Raw genomic sequence first — 20,012 nt, forward strand, 5'->3', positions numbered from 1 at the left:
AATAATCACAAGGTGTTCTACCAAGGTGAGGTCATTCTGTCATTGAGCCCTGCCTGTGTTTTCTGTGTGGTGATGTGTAAAATCACCAGTACCAGTGGTGTAGCCATTCCCCTAATATAAAATTCATATTTTCCTATGCTTTTGCACTCCTTATGAGCATCATTTTAAATGGCTATGTAAATTTTCAGTGAGTGTTCAGACCTTAATTTTCAAAATACTAAACAAATGGTAGCTTTCTGCCTTTTCATACAATCTTTAAGAAATACAACTGTCTTTTACTAATCTTATTTTTCAGGTGTTTTTGTTGTTTCCCTTCTTCTTGTGTAGCTCAAGGTCCTAATATATTGTCTCTTCCTTGGGATCTCTTGGGTTTTTTGTTCATTTTCTATTTTGGGTTTTGGAAGGGGGGGTGCATAGGAAGAAGATACTGGGGATTACACCCAGGAGTGTATTATACATGTTGGCCAAGCCCTTTGCCACTGAGGTACAACCCCAGTCTGTCTTTTGGCTTTTACTTCTTCATTTTTTATTTCTCTTCAGTTTCTTTCCTTTTAAGAAAATTTCTCTAGAAATGAAGAGTACTGCTTTGGGCAGTGCCACGTATCTGTTGACCATACTCACAGTATTTGAACTTTTATAGGAAAAGGTGAATTGAAGAACTGCCTGCAATGTTAGTAGTTTTATAGTATGGTACAGTTTGGGATGGAATTCTATAGAAATAAAAATGAAGACTGCAGAAAGTAGGATTCAGGCCCTAACTCATTGCTTAATTGTATCATCTTCAGCAAGTCATTTAGCTTCTTTGGATTCTTTACCCTCTTCTATGAACGTGGAAGTTGGATTAGATTTCTTTGGTTCTCAAGATCCACAGTAATGATTTTTCTCTTTGTGTACATAAAATTGTATCCGGGTAGAGGATGGGAAAGCCACAGACAGGTTATTTCTTTTGGATTCCAGCATTGACACTAAAATACTTTAAGTTATATATGTGATGTAACAGACCAATTGTAATACAGAGCCATTGAGTTCTTTGTGTTTTCTTTTGTTAGGTAACAAATCATCCAGAACCAGTCTCTCAGTCACTAACTCCTCAACAGCAGCCACAGTACAACCTTCCAGAACGAGACAAGCAACTACTCTTCACAGAATATAATTTTGAAGATCTTAGTGCCTCATTTCGGAGCCTTTATAAGTCAGTTTTTGAGCAGTCACTTAGTCAACAAGGTGATTTTTTTAGTATCTCTTTTTGTAACAAATATTTATTTTTAAATGTTGTTTTAACTATTTTCACACATCAACTGATATACTTCCTTAATTTGAGAACACTGTCATGATTAGAGTTGGATAATGACACCCTTTGTGCCTTTACTGTGTCCTGTATATATTTATACTATAGCACAGGAATGGCAAATTAATTTCATCTTGCATCATTTCTATTTTACTTGATTACTAGGGTGTCCTGGAACACTGTTGAAGAATTCTGACACTGCATCTATGCCATGTGGGAAAAACAGCCATGATTAATTAGTGATGTTTGAAACATTTGAGTGGTGTATATTGCACCACAAGAATAGATGGGACATGCTTTTGGTATTAACAAAGAGGTAGCTTCAGAATATAGTAACACCAGGTTGGTGATAGTATGTGTATCATTTATAAGCGGTATCACTTATATGTGTATCTGTTAGCTAGTGTTAAGTTCTGGGTCATTAATTGCATACAGCATACTTAAATCAGATTTTAATTCTAAAAGTAATTTTAGTTGAAATGCAGTGTTAGGTCTCAACCTAAGAACTATTATTTTATCTTACTGTTTCACCCCTAAATGCACTCTTCTATGTCTAACTCCCAAACAAGTTTTAAGATTCTTTCAGTACACTCAAGGACAATTTTGCTGTTAATAATAAGTATGAGAACAATTTTATCTTTGCTGAAAAGTTTAATTCCTTTATTGACTGACACTGTTTTGTGGAATTTTTTTTCATAAAAATTAAGGTTTTGAAATCAGGACCTCATGTTTGCTAGGGAGGCACTCTACCACTTGAGCTACTCCTCTAGCCCTTTTTTTGTGTGATGTTTTTTTTTTTCGAGATAGGGTCAAACTGTTTGCCCAGGGCTGGCTTCAAACTGCTATCCTCATGATTTCTGCATCCTGAATTAACTAGGATTATAGGCATGAGCCACCCTCCCCCTGGCTGAAATAAAATTCTTTATGTCTGGTACTGCAGAAAATTGTATGGCCCATCCTTTGGGATATGAAAATACCCTAGTTAATAGAACCAAATGTTGTAGTGAGATTTACTAATTACCTGCATACCAAACGTACATTATTTTTAACATTAGGTACTTCTGGCCTAATCATCATCATAGTAACTAACATTTACTTAGCTGCTCTTGCACTTGCACTAATGGCCACCTGTGAAGCAGGTATTGTTACTGTGTCTATTCAGAGGTAGTTCACAGAGGTTAAATACTTTGCCAAGTTAGAGGATCGCTGTGCAGAGGCTTTAATACCTTAATATTTGCTGCTATGAAGTGTGCACTTTAACACCCAGCCTATACATGTCTCAGGAATGTTCCATCAGAGTGATGGAAGAATAATGGAGATGGCCATTTTGCTTTGCTTAGTCACACTGAGCTTAAAGATTTTGGAGTAGTGAGACTTTATTTCTTCTTTACCCTTCATTCGCAGCCTTGGGCTTCATGTCTATACAGAACCATCTCACTTTTCCCCTAACCCTTACTCAGCTTTCAAGACTTAACTCAAACGCTGTCTTTCTAAGGAAGGCTTTGTTATATCTCTAGATCCTTCCTGGCCAAACAGATAAGGAACAAAGTAATCATTTGTGAACTTTTGCTTTAGTACTTATGTCATTGGACATAATTTGTTAAATGTCTGTCTCTTTCACTAGACTATGCACTACTCAAAGGCAGGGAATGTTTTTTACCTTCTCAGTAACCCCAGAACCCAGTGTGTGGTGGATGTTCCATAAATGCTTGTTGTTAAGCTGAACTGGTGTTGCATCCTGACATATGCCTTTGCTCTGTAAATAATTTTGAACTTTTGTTATAAAATACAACTGAAATCTGATTGTAAATGATCTTGCTCTCTCTGACTGTTTTTAGGTTTGATGAACATCCCTTCTGAGTCTTCCCAGCAGTCCCACACTTCGTGTTCCTATCAGCACTCTCCTAGCAGTACAGTGAGCTCTCACCCACACAGCAACCAAAGCAGCCTGTCTAACAGTCATGGCAGCAGCCTCAACACCACGGGCACTAATTCAGTTGCACAAGTCTCACTCTCCCACCCCCAGATGCACACACAGCCGTCTCCACATACGCCCCATCGACCGCATGGTTTATCACAGCATCCACAGCGTCCCCAGCACCCAGCACCGCACCCACAGCAACACAGCCAGCTTCAGCCCCCTCACACTCAGCACCCCTCTCCACATCAGCACATACAACATCATCCCAACCATCAGCATCAGACGTTAACACATCAGCCTCCACCACCCCCACAACAGGTATCCTGTAATTCTGGTAAGTTTTTGTGTCTGACTAACTGTGAATTAAGATCTGTCCTTTGTTATTTGAGCTTCATACGGTATTTACTACTGAAACCTTTTTTACCCATTTTCTTGCTGTATTCCTAAAATTGTAACTCATTTAATCCATATGTGACATAGAGATTTTCTTGATTAAAATTTATTGGACAACAAATGCAAACTCAGCAACTCTTGCAGGTTTTGGTTTTTAATACTTGTGTTGTCTTTCTTGCTGCTGCTTCTAGTAAGCATTTAAAAGAAGAGTGGAATGCAAAGTCTGATGCAGTATGGTTATAAAAGAAGCACACCTGCTTTTGAATCCCCATTGTGTTCTTTTGACCTTGAAAAAATTACTTTTTTGGCGGCGGGGGGGAGGATACTACAATTTGCACCCAGGGCCTTGCACTTGCTAGACAGGTGCTCTGTCACTTGAGCCATTCCCCCAACTTTTTTTGCTTCAGTTTATTTTTCAGATAGGGTCTCATGCTTTTGCCCCAGCCAGCCTCAGACTAAGATCTTCCTACATTCACTTCCTGCGTAGCTGGGATTGCAGGTGTGATCCACCACACTTGGCCTGCTTTTTTAAGATTTTTTTGAACCAGGGTTGTGATATGTAACTTCCCTGGCTGGCTTCAAACTTATTATCTTCCTGCCTTAGTCTCCCAAGTGCTTGACAATACCTGGCTTAAAAATTACTTATTTTAGCTTTTTTAAAAGTACCTCATCTATTAAATATGGAGTCAAAATACCAGTATATAGTATTGTAAGGATATTGAGAATACAAATATGAAATGCCTAGACTAATGATTTTCATTAAAGTATTCCTATGTGTTTCTCCTCTTTGCTTTCTCCTGCCAAGTATTTCATCTTGTAGAATGACAGGTTGCAAAGCAGGGGAAACCACTTGATATCCTGCTTTAAAAAAAAAAATTGAGGCTGGAGCTATAGTAGGGTGCTGGCTTAGCATGTGCCAGGCCCTGTGTTCAGTCCCCAGCAACTGAACACAGGACCTCAAAAAAATACACCCCCTCAAAAAAAAAAAAAAAAACAAAAAACAGTAGCTGATGCTCTTAAGATAGGTCTTGATGGTTTCTGATGAGGTGCTTAACTGACATTGCTCAAAGGATAGGCAGATGGGCAGTATTTGTATTTGGAACTCCAAGAGGATGCCATGGGCACAGACTGCAAGGTGGAGTTGTAGAAAGTGCAGGTTCTTCCCTCAGCTTGCTTGTCTAACTTCTTACCAGTTATGTCACTGATGAGATTTTTATTCTGGAGGGAGAATTTCTAAATACTAGACAGTGTTAGTTCTTATTCCCCAATTAAAGATTAACCATTGTTTTGGGCACTTGAACTATTGTCCAGAAATGAACTTAGTATATGTTATCTCTTACGTTGTGTCTTTGCTATAAAAACTTAAACTTTTCTGGAGCTGTTTCATATTTACAAAATGGAGAGAGTATAATGTTTTGGAGGGAGAATGAAAGAAGGCATGAAAATGCATAGCAAGGTCCCTGTAACTTAGTTCATCTTTGATAAATGTTAATGTCACACTACCCTGTCTGCCCAGAATTATCCATAAAGTTATTTGGAGCCTTAAAATCTGAAATTAAACCAAGCTTCAAAGTATTTCTTATTACTGTTTGTCTTACTTTATCCAAAAATAATCAAAATCTAATGCATACTTTAAAACCATCAAACAAATATTCCAATTTTTTTTTTGTTTGGCCTTAACAGTTGATTTTGTTTTCCTGGTTACTAATTCTAAGTAGGTTCAGAATAAAATTGAAACAATTTTTTTAGAGAAAAAGTTATATAATAACAAAATTAAACTCTTTTAGGGACAAGTCAATTACTATTGCCTGCTTTTTTATAACAATACAATCTTCAGAAATTTAAGCCTGTTCGGCTAATGACTAGAGATTGAATGTTGCTAAAAGTCTCTGGCTTTAGTCATATCTACCTTTTCATTAAATTTAATGATACCAGGGCAGGGAAAAAAAAAAGTACTATTAATGAATGACATACTCGTGGCAATCAGTTTTGCCAGTGGTAGCTTATAGAGAAGAATAAACTTCCACCCCGGGAAGTTAAGAATAATCACTGTGGTTGTGATAATAATTCATCCCTGTGAATTTCACATTTCAGATTTGTAAGATGGGATTAAGCAGGTTGTCTTTAATTGGTAAGGAATGAGAGGAACAGGAAGGAATGGAAGTTGTTTGAATGTCTCATATAACCAGGCAATATAGATACATTATCTCATATTGTCCTTCCAAATCAAATATAAATTGCCACATTCTATAGACAGAAAGAGTACAACTCAAAGGAGTGAAGTAGTTTGCTCAAGATCCAACTGCCAATTACAGGTAGGACTGGGTTTAACACCAGTTATCTAAAAGGGCTAAAATCAGCAGACATTTATTGAATGGGTAGGGTTTGCCCACCTACTCTTGTCTGCAGAGGTTACTTTATTACCAGGTCAAGGTTTATTAAAGGAGTCCCCTTCCCACCAGCCCCAAGGAAAAAAGTTAATTATGGTAAGAGTGCCCTAGTTCCTGGCGTAACTTTGTTTCATTGGGTTTTTGTGATATCCTGGCCTTTTGACTAACTATGTTATGTTTACTTCAAAATATCTAGATTCTAGTCCTGCTTTGGGTATTTTATTACTAGGTGACTTTAACCATAGGTTTTCTTACCTGGAATAGAGGATATGCGTCTGATAGACTTGAATGTTGTTGTTCTTTGGAGCATTTGTTTTCTCCCCTCCCTCAAATTTTTCCCTTAATTATGAATTGCTTGAGGGTAGGGTCATGTTATTTGTTTTTTTAAAAATCTATAATTGGCAGAATTTTGTAAGTCAAGCAGCCAGTAGTTGATACAACTAAAAGTTGTCTTTGGCTGTAGCAAAGAGCCAGTAGTTCATCCATCTAGGAGTGATCCTAAAAACAGAGTAACTTGGCAGTAATCACCGAATGGATAATTTTTGTCCTCTGTTATAACAGAGGAAGGGCAATTCTTGCCCCATGGCTCCCGACTGGTGGCCACTTTATTGACATAACATGCGATGGAGTCTTAAACTTTTCTAATAATGTCACTCAGAGGATACCATTCCTGACAAGAAATGTCCTGACCCGAATTCACCAGCATTTCTCACAGAAGCTCAATTCCTCTCCTCTTCTACCTTGGCAGGAGGACTATGCTGTGGCATTTTTCTCTCTTTAGATTGTCTTGTAGGAAGCATCTACTCTTGCCATGTGATTTGATCCATCTCTCTTAAGTCAGTGCATTAAGTTATACTGTATTTTGCTTCTAAATGGGAGCCTTCCTTTAGAAGTTATGAAAAATCTACCTTTTAGGGTCATAACAAAGCAGGAAAATGAAACTTTAAATAGGGAGAAATACTGATTTGTATGACTTTTCCTCCTCACTCATTCATTTGTACTGTTCAAATGAAAAGAACAACAGATTTGACTTTATAAAGCAATTTGCAAGTGGCTAACCTAAAGATTAGAAGACCTGCATTCAAGTCTTAGATTCATTGCAGAGATCTTATTAAGTTATGCCACCTCTCTGGGTTCAGTTTCTTTTATTTGTAAAATGCAGAGAAATGGTAACCTTTCTGCTGGTCTCACAGAGCAGATGACCTCAATACCTGATAAAATGGGTACAAGTTTCTTTTAAAGACCAAACAGGTATCAGCTGATGTCAGGAATAAGGGCAGCTCATTGTCTTTCCTTAATCTGTTCTTCAAACTTTCACAATCTAAGAATTACAGTATTGTCAATATTACTTTATAGGTGTTTCAAACGATTGGTATGCAACACTTGATATGCTAAAAGAAAGCTGTCGAATTGCCAGCAGTGTAAATTGGTCAGATGTAGACCTTTCACAGTTTCAAGGTTAGTATTGGTTCCTTTTGTCATATAAACAAATATGATCCTGTCTTCTCTCGAAGATTATAAGTTTCTTTGTGGTAGAAATAAACATCATCTTATGTAAAGGCATATCTTTCGCAGTTGTTTATGTGCTTAAGAAGAATTGTAAAATTCATAATAAAATATTTGCCAGTTGATATAGCAGAAAGTTACAGATGAGATTTCTGAAAGAGATTGGGCAATATTTAAAATAATTGAGTTTGGATAATCTTAAAATATCATTCTTCATTGCATGGATAAATCACTACTGTAATATGAAATGAGCCAGTAGAAATTTTGAGAAATGTAAAAAAAAAAGTTATGTCTTGCTGTTTTCTTTGCAATGTTTACAGAACAGTGTTAACCATATTTCAAATGTTTTCCTTATAGGTCTGATGGAAAGTATGAGACAGGCAGATCTCAAGAATTGGTCTTTAGATCAGGTTCAGTTTGCTGATCTCTGTTCTTCTCTTAATCAGTTCTTTACACAAACTGGCCTTATCCACTCACAGAGTAATGTTCAGCAAAATGTTTGTCATGGTGCCATGCATCCAACAAAACCTTCTCAACACATTGGAACAGGTATGGGCATACATATCTCCCCGATTTTCTCTCTCATTTTATATGAAATTCACTGTCTTAGGCAACTTGGTATGTTGCTAAGGGTGACAGTGATCGATTTACCTCTTTTCATTGTTAAGAACTGAGTGGTAGCAAATAATTTGTATATGGAAGGTATAACTTAGAAAAATTGAGTTAATGGGATTACTCTGTTGTAACTTATATAATTATTTTATTATGTACAATTAATTTTCCTTTGTGATCTTTAATCTTTTATTGTTATCAAGTAAGTAAATGTCTTAAAGCTACTTAGGTTTCTGTAAGAACATAGTTATGAGGGCCAGGTGCAGTGGCTTGCACAGATAATCCTAGTTACTTGGGAGGCAGAGATCAGGAGCATCTCAGTTCATGGCCAGCCCAGGCAAAAAATTAGTGAGACCCCCATCTCAGTCAGTTAGCTGGGCATGGTGATTATGCCTGTCATTCCAGCTGTGCAGGAGGTAGGAAGATCTTCATCTGAAGTCAGCCCTAGGCAAAAATGAGGGGCCATACCTAAAAAAATAACTAAAGCAAAAACAGGTTGAGAGCATGACACCCAGTACTTCTCCCCCTATATCAGTTAAATTTGCATAGATTAAGTCAAAATGTGTTATGTCTTCTTAGGGTATTAGAATTAAAAGTTCTCATTGTTTGGGATCTATAATGAGAATGTGGAAAAATGAAAAGCAATTGGAATTTCTATATGAAAATAAAAGTATTAGGAATGTGACTGAATTTCAAAAGGCTAAGAGTATTTAATGTAGATAGTTGTTTATTTCTATAACCCTTCTCTAATTTCCATCTTCTCTGACTTTAAGGTCAGAATTAGCCATAAAAGAGAAATGCAAAAGAAATATTAAAAAGAAAGATTAACCCCTAGTAAAAATCAGTTTTGTGTTTGGGTTGTGATCGAATCCTAAGGATGTATAGAAAGAGAGCTAAGATTTTGTAGGGTGAAGTCTGGAAAGTTGTTGAGATATGAGTGACCAGTCCTTTTCAGCCATTTGCAGACTTTAGAAAGTACACTAGTAATGCACGGGATTGCCAGTCAGCCTTTGGGGACAGTAATCTCACCCAAGAATACAGTATCTTAATTTTACTTTTTTTCCTCTCCTTTCTTTCTAAATCCTCATTATTATCAGTTGGTCAAAGAGCTGAGTTCTGATTGTATGCTTTATGACAAAAGGCATGCTATCTTGGGAGGCAGCAACAAAGGGTCAGAAGTCTTGGATTCTGCTGGCCACAGAAATAAGGAGGATTACAGTTCAAAGCCAGCCCGAGCAAATAGTTTGCAAGGCCCTATCTCAAAAATACCCAACACAAAAAAGAGCTGATGAAGTGGCTGAAGTGGTAGAATACCTGCCTAGCAAGCATGAAGACCTGAGTTTAAACCCCAGGACTGAAAAAAAAAAAAAAAGAAAGGAAACAAAAGAGAAAAAAGTCTTGGATTCTGTTCCTGATTCTGTGTCACTTCCTCTCTGGCTCTGTTTCCCCATATGTGTGGACAAAGGTAGAGTTAGACTAGGTCATCTCTGAGACCATCTCAAGCCTGGGCACAGGTCTGACTTTGCCATGGCAGGTGAAAACTTGTGAGCAGCCGACTTGGTGTGTCTTATCGTAATAGAACGGGAAGATTTTTCTTCCATTCTTAGTTTTCTCTGGGAAAATGGTTGCTGCCTTTACAACATTGCTAGAATTCAAGTGTAATTTGTATGAAATACTAGAAACCCTTAGGGAAGTAGCCTTTCCAAAATTCCAGATGTTCCTTAACAGCAAGAAGCAGTTTATGGTCTTTCTTTGCTGTGAGTTACTGGAGAAAGTTCATGTTTCCCTCCCTGTTTTGCTTTATGATACAGTGTAATTGGCATTGTGGAAATATTATTTGATGGCTCCTGTCAATGAAATTACATTAAGAATCTTCTGAAATATCATTTAAATGGACCTGTTTTTCATCTCCATGCGCCAAAATAATACATTTTTAATCACTTTTGCTTGGTTTACCACTTTTACCCTGTGCAAATACTTACTATTATTTTGTGCTCTCAGTCACTGTTAATTGACTAGGGCACACATTGATTAGGCCACTTTCAGTGTGCAAAAGTTAAGATAATAGATAAATAATTGATAGTGAAAAAAACTTATGAGCAAGAAGATCTGGGTTCTAGACCTTGCCCTGCCAAACTCGTATGTCTTTGAGCAAATCAGGTTAGCCTTCCTGAGCTTCAGTTGCCTCATCTTAGAATGGGGGTAATGATTCCTGTCTTGCCTTCCTTTTGTGCTTAGTGGGAGTGTCAGATGAAGTTATGGATATGGAAGTACTTCTGAACTGTAATGAGCTGTGACAACAGCAGTAGACATAACTTGCCTAGACTTTACAGAGAGTTGGTGGCAGCACTGGAATTAATACCATTGTAGTGTGGTTACATCTAGTACGGTACTCTGTTCTAAAGGCCAGCCCTCCCCTCTAAAGTTTTAGCATCTTAAGGGAGTAATTTTTCCTTTCCTCTCTTTCCTCACCTTACCTGCACAGTTTTATCCTAGGTAACAGTTCCATTGCCATTTTATTGTTTGGTTCGTTTTATTTATGGTAACATGTTTTCTCTCTTTCTGCTTTTTAATCTGATTAGGAAATTTGTACATAGACTCTAGGCAAAATCTTCCTACTTCAGTGATGCCGCCCCCTGGTTATCCTCATATCCCACAGGCACTCAACACTCCAGGAGCAGCGATGGCAGGTAGTGTGTGTGTGTCTATCAGGCATGGTGGCTCAAACCAGTAATCCTAACTACTTGGGAGGTGGAGATTGGGAGGTTCTTGATTTGAGCTCAGCCCAGGCAAAAAGTGTGAGACCCCATCTCAACCAAAGGCTGGTGCAATGGCATGTTCTTGTCATTGTAACACTTGAGGAAGCACAAAAAAAAGAGAAAAAGCTTGAGCTGCTTTGGTGATAAATGAGATGCTTCAAGAAGGCATGACTGTGTTAAGAACTGGGGTGGTAGAGAATATTGTTGAGAATATTTGATTTTGACAGGACTTTAGCAGGCTTCAGGAATCTACTTTGATTAGTTCCTGGGGATTCTGCTGTGTTCATTTCAGTGGAGTAACTCCAGCTGTAGTTTCCAGAAGGTTCCTTACAGAAGTAGTAAGTTTTAAGTGTAACTAGTTTGAATTTTTCCCCCCTAGGTTCTTGAATGTACAATAAGTCATTTAGCTAGGAGACAGGCACATTGTTAGAACTAGAAGGGATCACTTACATGAGGAAATAGGGGCTCAGAAGGAAAGAATGTGTCCAGGTCACCCAATTTGATGAGTAACCAAACCAAAATTCAAATCCCAATATCTGGATTCAGAGTCTGTTGTTTTTCTCATATATCACAGTGCCCATTATTAGGCTATCTGAGAAAACAAAAGGTAATGTTGAATGGCAGGGGTGCTTAAAATCCTGAAAGAACCATATACCCATCAGTAGAGAAGGAGTTGGGACCAAGTGACATGTCCTTTGATACAGGAGAAGGAATGTTTCTTTTGTGAGCACTCACTATTAATTTGTAGATGGTGTGATATGGTGATTAAGCTCTGGAGCCAGATTTGAATCTTGGTGCTTCACCACTTAATAGCTAATGATGCTGGGCAGGATACGTAATGCTCCTGCTTCAACTTCCCTGTCTGTGAAAGGAGCTAAGAATATTATCTAACTCCTGAGGTTGTTAGGAGGATCAAATGAGGGTTATATGGGAATTACATAAATTAGTTCTTGACACATGATGAGGAAGTTACAAGTTTTTGTTAAAGATGTGGGCATTTCTGCTATACTGTGATGTACTGAAAACTTTAGCATTCTATACAATTGTACACTAAAAGGTTTTCAGAAAAATAGTTGAGATACTTCAAATTTTGTACTCACTGTACTAACAAATTCTACAGTAAAGGGATATGTTTGAGTTCTAATAAAAGAATGCTACAAGTAAATACCAGTCTCTACTTAAAAAAAAAAAAACAACAAAACAGTGAAACTGTTTTTGGAGAAATCTGTCACATAATGGAGACAAGGGCAGAATGCACTGAATTTGGAGTTTCCACAGAGCCAGAGTGATCAAGAAGAAGAATGCCGCAGAGTGGGAGTCTTAGGCTCAACATTCCTCACAGTTTACTGTGGTCCACTGTGTTATGTTTTCTGTGTTCACGTGCTCTTATGTGGTAGGCTAAAAATTAACTCTGGGAAGAATTCAGTATAACCTAGTCTGACTTGAGGGGCACATTGACCTCATTCTCCTGTTCATCATTCTTATGTGAGCTGATTTATGTTACTGAAACACATACTGGAGCAGAAAGACTGTAAAACAAATGGTTGCATCAGCACTTTACTCATGCAGCCTGCATATGCTATAATGAGCATAGGTTTCAGACTCAGGTAAATCCAGTTCAAGTCTTGTCTTGGACCTTTACTAGCTGTATGATTAGGTAATGTGCTCATCTTCTTTTTTTTTGAGACTGGTCCTGCTATGTAGCCTAGCCAAACTCACAGTCCTCCTGCCTTAGCATCCCAAGTGCTGGGATTGGGATTACAGGCATGTTACCATCATGCTCAACTTTTTGTTCATTCTGTTAAACTCTGTCCCCTTCCTATAAGGTGAGACTCATAAGAGTCACTTTGTTGAAGGCATGTGTGTGGTTTCATGTGATAATATGTGCCGTCTGATAGCACATAGGAAATGCTTAGTAGGGGTAAGTTCAACCCTTCTCCTCTACCTGGGTTGCTACTGATACTGCCCTCTTCTTTCCAGGCCATCACGGAGCCATTAACCAGCAGCACATGATGCCTTCCCAAGCCTTTCAGATGCGGCGCTCCCTGCCTCCAGATGACATCCAGGATGACTTTGATTGGGATTCAATTGTGTAGGGCTTGTTTCTGCAAAGCAGCAGACCCCAACATCACCTTCCTGTGCAGTGAAGGAAAAGGTTTGAGAGAATCCAGTTGAGAAAACAAAGTTGCTAATCACTTTACCAATGTTACCAAGATTTCATTTGAAGACAATCAAAAAAATTTTAGCTGGATAACCTACTGCTTTTATCTGACCCAAACAAGTACTACATGTTTGTCTCCCTGCCAACTGCCCTATGTAGCTCCTAACTCTTGTGTGATTTGGACGGCTTTTTGCATATTTGTGTCAGTTTGATGTTAACCACAAGTGCCAGACTGATTTTTCAGACAGAGCCTATTTTGCTGCAAGCAGTTTATAGATAGTTATGTGTAAATATATGAACAAACATGACTGAAAGGCTTCAATTTTTTTCTAATTGGATTATTATGTTTTAGAAAGAAAGTTATTATCAGTTTTTATTCCTTGTTAGGCTATTTTCTCCAGGATGCTTTTAATTGTTGGGAACTGAAAGAAAACAGATTTTTCCAAAACCCAGTTTCCTTTATTTAATCTTTTTCAGAAATGTGGGTAATAATGAATTCTACCCAGTAAGACTAGGAATCTAGAGTTTGATACTCTCCAAACAATCCAGAGGGGCATATTGTTCCTGAGCAGCATGAAGAACTGACCAAACTTGTTTTGATGCTTGGGGGATTACAGAGTATATGTTGTACATTGTCAGTGTCTGTTTCCTAAATCTGCAGTGTGACAGCTCTAAAACTTGTTTGACTGATTAGAGCTGGATGTTGCTTGGCTCTTTAAACAAATCAATGCCTCCACATTTGCTTATGTATTTATTATTCAAAAGTGTTATTTTAATATTTATTGCTATCTTCTGTGAACGCTTAGCTCTTATTGGGTTCACTAAGAAGTGTGGTGTCTAAAAGCACAGAATTATTTTTTCTTGATAAGAGTTTGCAGTCAAGACAATCAGAGGGACATTGTGTCATTGTCTTTACCATCACTGCTTTTACCAGGTGAGTATATTTCTCTATCTTAGCATTCCTGCTGATTGAGATGTAATAGTTTTAATAGGATTTTTTTTGGAATTTGAATCAGAGTCCATTTGGGCAACAGAACATCAGAGCAGGGTTTACAAAGCAAGTTTCCTCACATGCCCTTTCTGTTTTAAGTAGCACTGAAAGAAGAGGAGAGTTAGATACCCAGATTTTATTTGCCTCAGTGTTTGGTGCATTTATTAAGTGGCCTGCTGTTTCTTTTCAGTATGTCTGTGTATGACATTTGGCCACTTTCTTTGAAATGAAGCCCACCTCTTTGGAGTTATTATTAGTAGTTTTTGTTTCATGTCATGTCACAGTTACTCTGCATGGGTTGATTATCTTAGTTTTATAATAAAGCTAGAAGGAATGAGATTTTTTTTTCCCTCCTTATGAATAGGGTTTTGTTTTGTTTTGTTTTGCAGTGCTGGGGTTGAACTCAGGGTCTACACCTTGAGCCACTCCAGCAGCTCTTTTCTGTGATGGGCGTTTTCAGGATAGGGTCTCACAGAACTATTTGCCCATGCTGGCTTCAAACCTCAATCCTCCTGATCTCTGCCTCCTGAGTAGCTGGTATTATAGGTGTGAGCCATCAGCACCCAACTTATGAATAGTTTTGAATTGAGTTTTTTAGAGCAAAAATGGCAAAAATCTTTTCAGTTTTAATGGACTAAAAATAAGTTCCATCACATCAAGGAGGAATTACTACTCACTGGTTGCTTATTAGCATCTCTAGTCTCTGTCAGCTATGCTAAATTACTTTATTTAGCCTTAGTGATTCGTTGGTTGAGTAATCTCTACTTGAATGAAACATCTTTGTTTCTGTGTGTGTGTGTGTGTGTGTGTGTGTGTGTGAGAGAGAGAGAGAGAGAGAGAGAGAGGGAGAGAGAGAGAGAGTGTGTGTGTGTGTTTATGTAATGGAGTGTTGCCTTGAATCATGGAAGCCAGCCATGGTAAGGGGTGGTGAGATTGGGAAGAAAGGAAGAGCTTTATGTTTCTCTGTTGTTAAGGACCCTTCTTGGCATGTAAAAGGAAGCTCAGTTCCAGCCCCTTGGATCAGTGAAAATCAGAGGATTCTGAAAAGGGAGCCAACAAGGCCCCTCTTAAGGATCAAGGCAAGATGAGAGGGCAGCCTGCAGAGTAAAAGCTTGAAAAATGGGAGAGATTTTCAGTGGTCGTCTCAAGTTACTGCTTTCTAGACACCGAAATAGCTGTTTTGAAACTGAATTGCTTGAGTAGCAAAGTGCACTTTAAAGAATTTGGGTGTTAGAATGCGGTCTCTTACTCTGAATGATTTGAGAACCACTGATGATAATTTTACAAATTGTGTGAAGCTAATTTCCCGTTTGGCAACCATGTACTGATTTGCAGTGATCAATACTTTTATGAGTAAACTTACCAAGAATGGCACTAGAGGCAAAGTCTCCACCCAGTCCCATCCACTCTCCTGTGATCTGTGGGGCCCGGGGCTCAGGGCCCAGGACAGGCCTTCTCTGGGGCCATGGCTAGACATGGCTAGCTGATGAGGTACAGAGAGTCCCTCTAGTGGTCATTTCTATTTGTAGTTGCTAATGCAGAGCAAGTTCTGTCTTGGACTTAACTAGAGAGTTTTGGGGAAAAGAAGAATAAATGTGTGTAATCAAATGGGGGGCACTCTGTCCAGGAGAATAATCTGACTGGCATTTGTGGCAGTTTTTGAAATGTAAATGTATTCATGTGTGTTCCTGTAAATATGTGTCTCTCAAATGTCCTTTGAAGTGGGAGGGAACCAATCTGGGGATACTTTCAAATGGAATAGAGTATTTTGATATTGTTCATTCAGAGGGTGATGTGTACATATCTATATTGTATATATGTGATGAAAATGCATTGGCTTTTTGTGCAAACGCAACCTGCTCTCTGTACTGCAGTTGGACAGTCAGTGTTTTAATGTTTCTACAGTTTTGCTATTGCACGATTTCATATTCTGCCTCTATGATGAATGGCACCCATTCTTTGTAACTGTTTAGTGCTGTAAAGAAATATTCCAAGTGTCATTAGGATTATTGCTGCCAGAACTGATATGCATGAATGGCACTTAAAATAAATATATTATGTTAAATCTATTTGCAGCCCTGGTTGGTCTGTGTCATTGGCTGCAGTTGAGGAAGTCAGATTGGAGCTAGTCCAGATGCAGGAACTCATGGCCAAAACCCCAGAGCCCTCAGGGTATTTGAGATTATGTCCTATGCATTATGTATGTGCCTTAGAATAGAGCTTGCTACCATTTATTCAGCATCTCACTAGTTCTGTGAATTTGAGAAGTTATTTAATCTCTGAGCTTCATTTTCCTCATTTACACTGCCTGTAAAATGAGGATAATACCCATCTCCTAGGGATGGAGTGAGATTACACTAATTGGTCCACTTAAACATTTAGAACAGCTGCAGAAGCATAAAACATGGTGGTGCTCAGTATGTTCCAGGTGCTAAGTAGGGACTATGACCTTCTCTTTATAGACATGGGGACAGCTTAGGTAGAGGTATATGACTTATCTGGATTCTTTGGTTGGGCAAGTGACACAACTGAGGTTTGACTCCAAGCATCATGTTCCAAAGCAATTCTCTTTTTGCCACCTATTTCTACCCTTGTCCATGGCACTGCCTTCCCAGAGAGCTGTTTCCAAAAGGTGGAAGTGGAGCTTAATATTTGCTGAGCACATATTCTGCTACGCCTCCTGTGAGAACCACAAAGATGAGGAAGCCACAGTTCCTGCTCTGAGGGGTCAGACTTGTCTAGAACAGGTAGCAAATGCCAGCTTAGGGAATCTGGCCAGGGAGGCTACTCTGGAAGTGCTCTCTGACAAGGCAGGATTCTGTTGGTGAGGGGTTAGGTTGTGCTGAGGACCAGGGCAGTGGCTTAGGAAAATCTTCAGCCTGCAGGCTATTTTAGATGACTCTTGAAATGGCCTGGGACAGATGAGAGAAGAAGGTATTTCCATTGACATTGACATTAGAGCCAGGAAAGTGGGAGCTGGATTAGTGTGAGGATTATGGACAGAGGTGGGAGAAGTATTGGGCTGCTAATAAAGGACCAAACACAGCCATTCTCCAAGAATTGTGGTGCCTGGCTTTATTGATACGGAGCAGGCTTTGAGAGGCCCAGCAATGGGCAGGCAGGCACATTGAGGAGGTGGAGTTGAACCTGTAATTAGTCTTGCCTGAGAAGGGGGAAATTCTCACCAATCTCACAGTCTATAAGCAGGCTTTGACTGCTGTAGTTTAACCTATACAACACTGCCAGAAGCATTAATTTATTACATTTACACATGAGAAAACAGGCTTAGAAAGGTTAACTTGCCTGAGTTCTCACAGCAACAAAGAAAAGCAGCAAACAGTTCCAAGCCCACCCCTGACTCCCTGGGAGGGGGGTGGGAAAGCTGAAGACACCATCATAAAGTAAGCCAGAGAGCCCTGCTAACAGACTGGCAATTCTAGCTGCAAGATAAACCCACATCTCCTGAAACCCTGAAACCCAGTGCAGGGATTTAATGAAACAATGACTGCTCCAGTTTGAAAGGCTAGCCTCAGTGAGGACAGTCTGTTGCTCTCCTTATCTGGTAGGGGACATTAATACAGGACCTATTCTCTGGGGGGCCTGAAAACAGTGAACACTCCCTGCTCAGGGAGTCTTGGGACACCTTGCCACAGTGTCTGAATGGGAGTTGGCCAGAAGAGGAGGAGGAGAGGAAGAGGGTCTGATGTGGTCCTTCAAGGAAGTTTAAGCAGCAGGTCTGACAGTGAAGGGCATGGTGGTCCAAGGTCTCACCCTCCCTGGCAAGGAGTAAATCTCATCACCTTAGGCTTGGGCAAAAACAAAGCATAGAGCCTTTGGCTGAATTAGTGTTTGGCTGTCAGGGTCTGTCTCCTGACTCCTTGAACGCTAGGTGGGTCAGAACCCTATGTCCAGATCCTCTGAATCATGTGACTTCCACAGACTCCTCCCAACACAGGGAGGTGAATTGCTGGACAGGGTCTGTAAGCACTAAGACTAGCAGGTAGAGCAACTAGATCCCTCAGTTCTCCCCCAGCCAATGCAGAAATCAGTGCTCTGTTTGCTGTCCCTGAGGACACAGGCAGGGGCGGGGGTGGGGTGGGGTGGAGGGAGTGGAATGTGGAACAAGTGGGGAACCTGCCCAGCCCACGGGCTGTAAATCTCCCTATAACCAACAGCAGCTCCCAGTACACAAAGCAGTCTAGAAGTGGACATCTGACCCTTCTACAAGAAACTCCACAACTAGTTTATCTCCATCTGAATAGTGCTAAGGATCATATCTGGTGTTCTGAGCACATAGGTGAATGCTTGACTACTGAAAACAACCCCTAGGCCAGTGGTGAGAAATTGAGAAATAGCATCTAAACCTGGCCACTATATTATCCTACCTGAACATTGAGACTATTTCAATTGAAAGACTACATGTGAATAAAACTTCCAACCAGTGACTTGGCCTCAGATGTGTAAATCCCAACAAATAAACACAAGGCAACTTGTCTTCTCCAAGTCAACAATTCTACAATAAAGGACTTGAACGATAGTGAAGCAGATGAAATGTCAAACAATGAATTCAAAAGAACACTGATAAAAATGATTGATGATAGTACAGAGGATGTGTATAAGTACCTGAATGAATTCAGAGAGGATACAAATAGACAGCTGAATGAACCCAAAGAGAATCAAACACCTGAATGAAATAAGGGAGCTATGAAAGATGAATTTGAAAAGATACAGAAATCCTGAAAAAGTGAAATTGACTGGAATAAGTTGAAAATAGGGTATCAGGGACCAAATACAGAGTAGAGGAATTCAGTCCACTAAAAAAAGGGGGGACAGGCACCAGTGGCTCACGCCTAAAATCCTAGCTACTCAGGAGGCAGAGATCAGGAGGATCGTGGTTTGAAGCCAGCTGAGGCAAATAGTTCCATGAGACCCTATCTCAAAAAAAATCATCCACAAAAAGGGGCTGGCGGAGTGGCCCAAGGTATAGGCCCTGAGTTCAAGCCCCAGTACCAAACCTATGAACCATGGGTATAAAAGGAGGCACAAGCTAAAGGTACAGAAAATATGTTTAATAAACTAACAGAAGATTTCCGTAATCCTGAGAATCAGAGGGTCTCTAGAACAACAAATGGGGAAAATCAGAAGGGAAACATCCCTAGATAGGTAGTTAAAAACACTGAATGTACAGAACAAACGAAACTATTGAGAGCTGCAAGAGGGAGCACAAGTCACGTAACAAAACGCAAAATCATTAGAACAACAGCTGATTTTTTTCACCAGGACCTCTTAAAAGTAAGGAAGGCATGGAATGACATATTCTAAATCCTGAAAAAAAGAAAAACTGTCAACATAGATTAACGCGTTTAGCTATGCATAATTGAGGAAGCACTAAGCCGTTCTACCATAAGCAAAAACTAAAGGAATTCATGACCATTGAACCAGCACTGCAAAAGATACTACACATAGAACAGGAAGATAAACGCAACCAGGCAAATACAGCAAAGAATAAATCCCACTAGACAAGTAGAGTAGCAAATGAAGATTTGGACAGAAGCAGAGATCACAAAAACAACAGGAAATACTTCAGTCCTTTAATATTAACACTGAATGTTAATGGTCTCAATTCTCCAAATGAGAAAAAGGATGACGAGTTAGATTAAAAACTAAGCCCTTACCTGAGTGCTGGTGGCTCACACCTGTCATCCTAACTACTTGAGAGGTTGAGATTGGGAAGATCATGGTTCAAGGCCAGCCTGTGCAAACACAGTTCAAGAGAGTCCATCTCCAAAGTAACCAGAGCAAAATGAACTGAAGGTGTTGCTCAGGCAGTAGACTGCTTTGCAGGCACAAAGCCCTGAGTTCAAATTCCAGTCCCACCAAAAAGGAAAAAAGGCAAAACCCAACTATTTATTGCCTACAACAAATGCATCTCACTGACAGAAAACAAATATTGGCTTAGGGTGAAAGGATGAAAACAGATTTTCCAAGCAA

The 20,012-nt window shown here is 39.4% G+C and overlaps 1 protein-coding gene across 4 annotated transcripts in view; it reads left to right on the plus strand.

Annotated features, from left to right (window-relative positions):
- Nucleotides 1–16,090, plus strand: part of Foxj3 (forkhead box J3) — a 128,058-nt gene extending 111,968 nt beyond the window's left edge. For all 4 annotated transcript variants that reach the window (XM_074080432.1, XM_074080431.1, XM_074080435.1 and 1 more), the window contains 6 exons: nt 1,050–1,224; nt 3,127–3,543; nt 7,349–7,450; nt 7,856–8,047; nt 10,693–10,800; nt 12,850–16,090. In XM_074080432.1, coding sequence (XP_073936533.1) covers nt 1,050–1,224; nt 3,127–3,543; nt 7,349–7,450; nt 7,856–8,047; nt 10,693–10,800; nt 12,850–12,965 — 1,110 coding nt within the window. In that variant the 3' untranslated portion in view covers nt 12,966–16,090. The remainder of the gene's footprint in view (nt 1–1,049; nt 1,225–3,126; nt 3,544–7,348; nt 7,451–7,855; nt 8,048–10,692; nt 10,801–12,849) is intronic.
- Nucleotides 16,091–20,012: the final 3,922 nt, after the last annotated feature.

Source organism: Castor canadensis, chromosome 7 (assembly GCF_047511655.1).
Source record: "Castor canadensis chromosome 7, mCasCan1.hap1v2, whole genome shotgun sequence".
Lineage (NCBI taxonomy): Eukaryota > Metazoa > Chordata > Mammalia > Rodentia > Castoridae > Castor > Castor canadensis.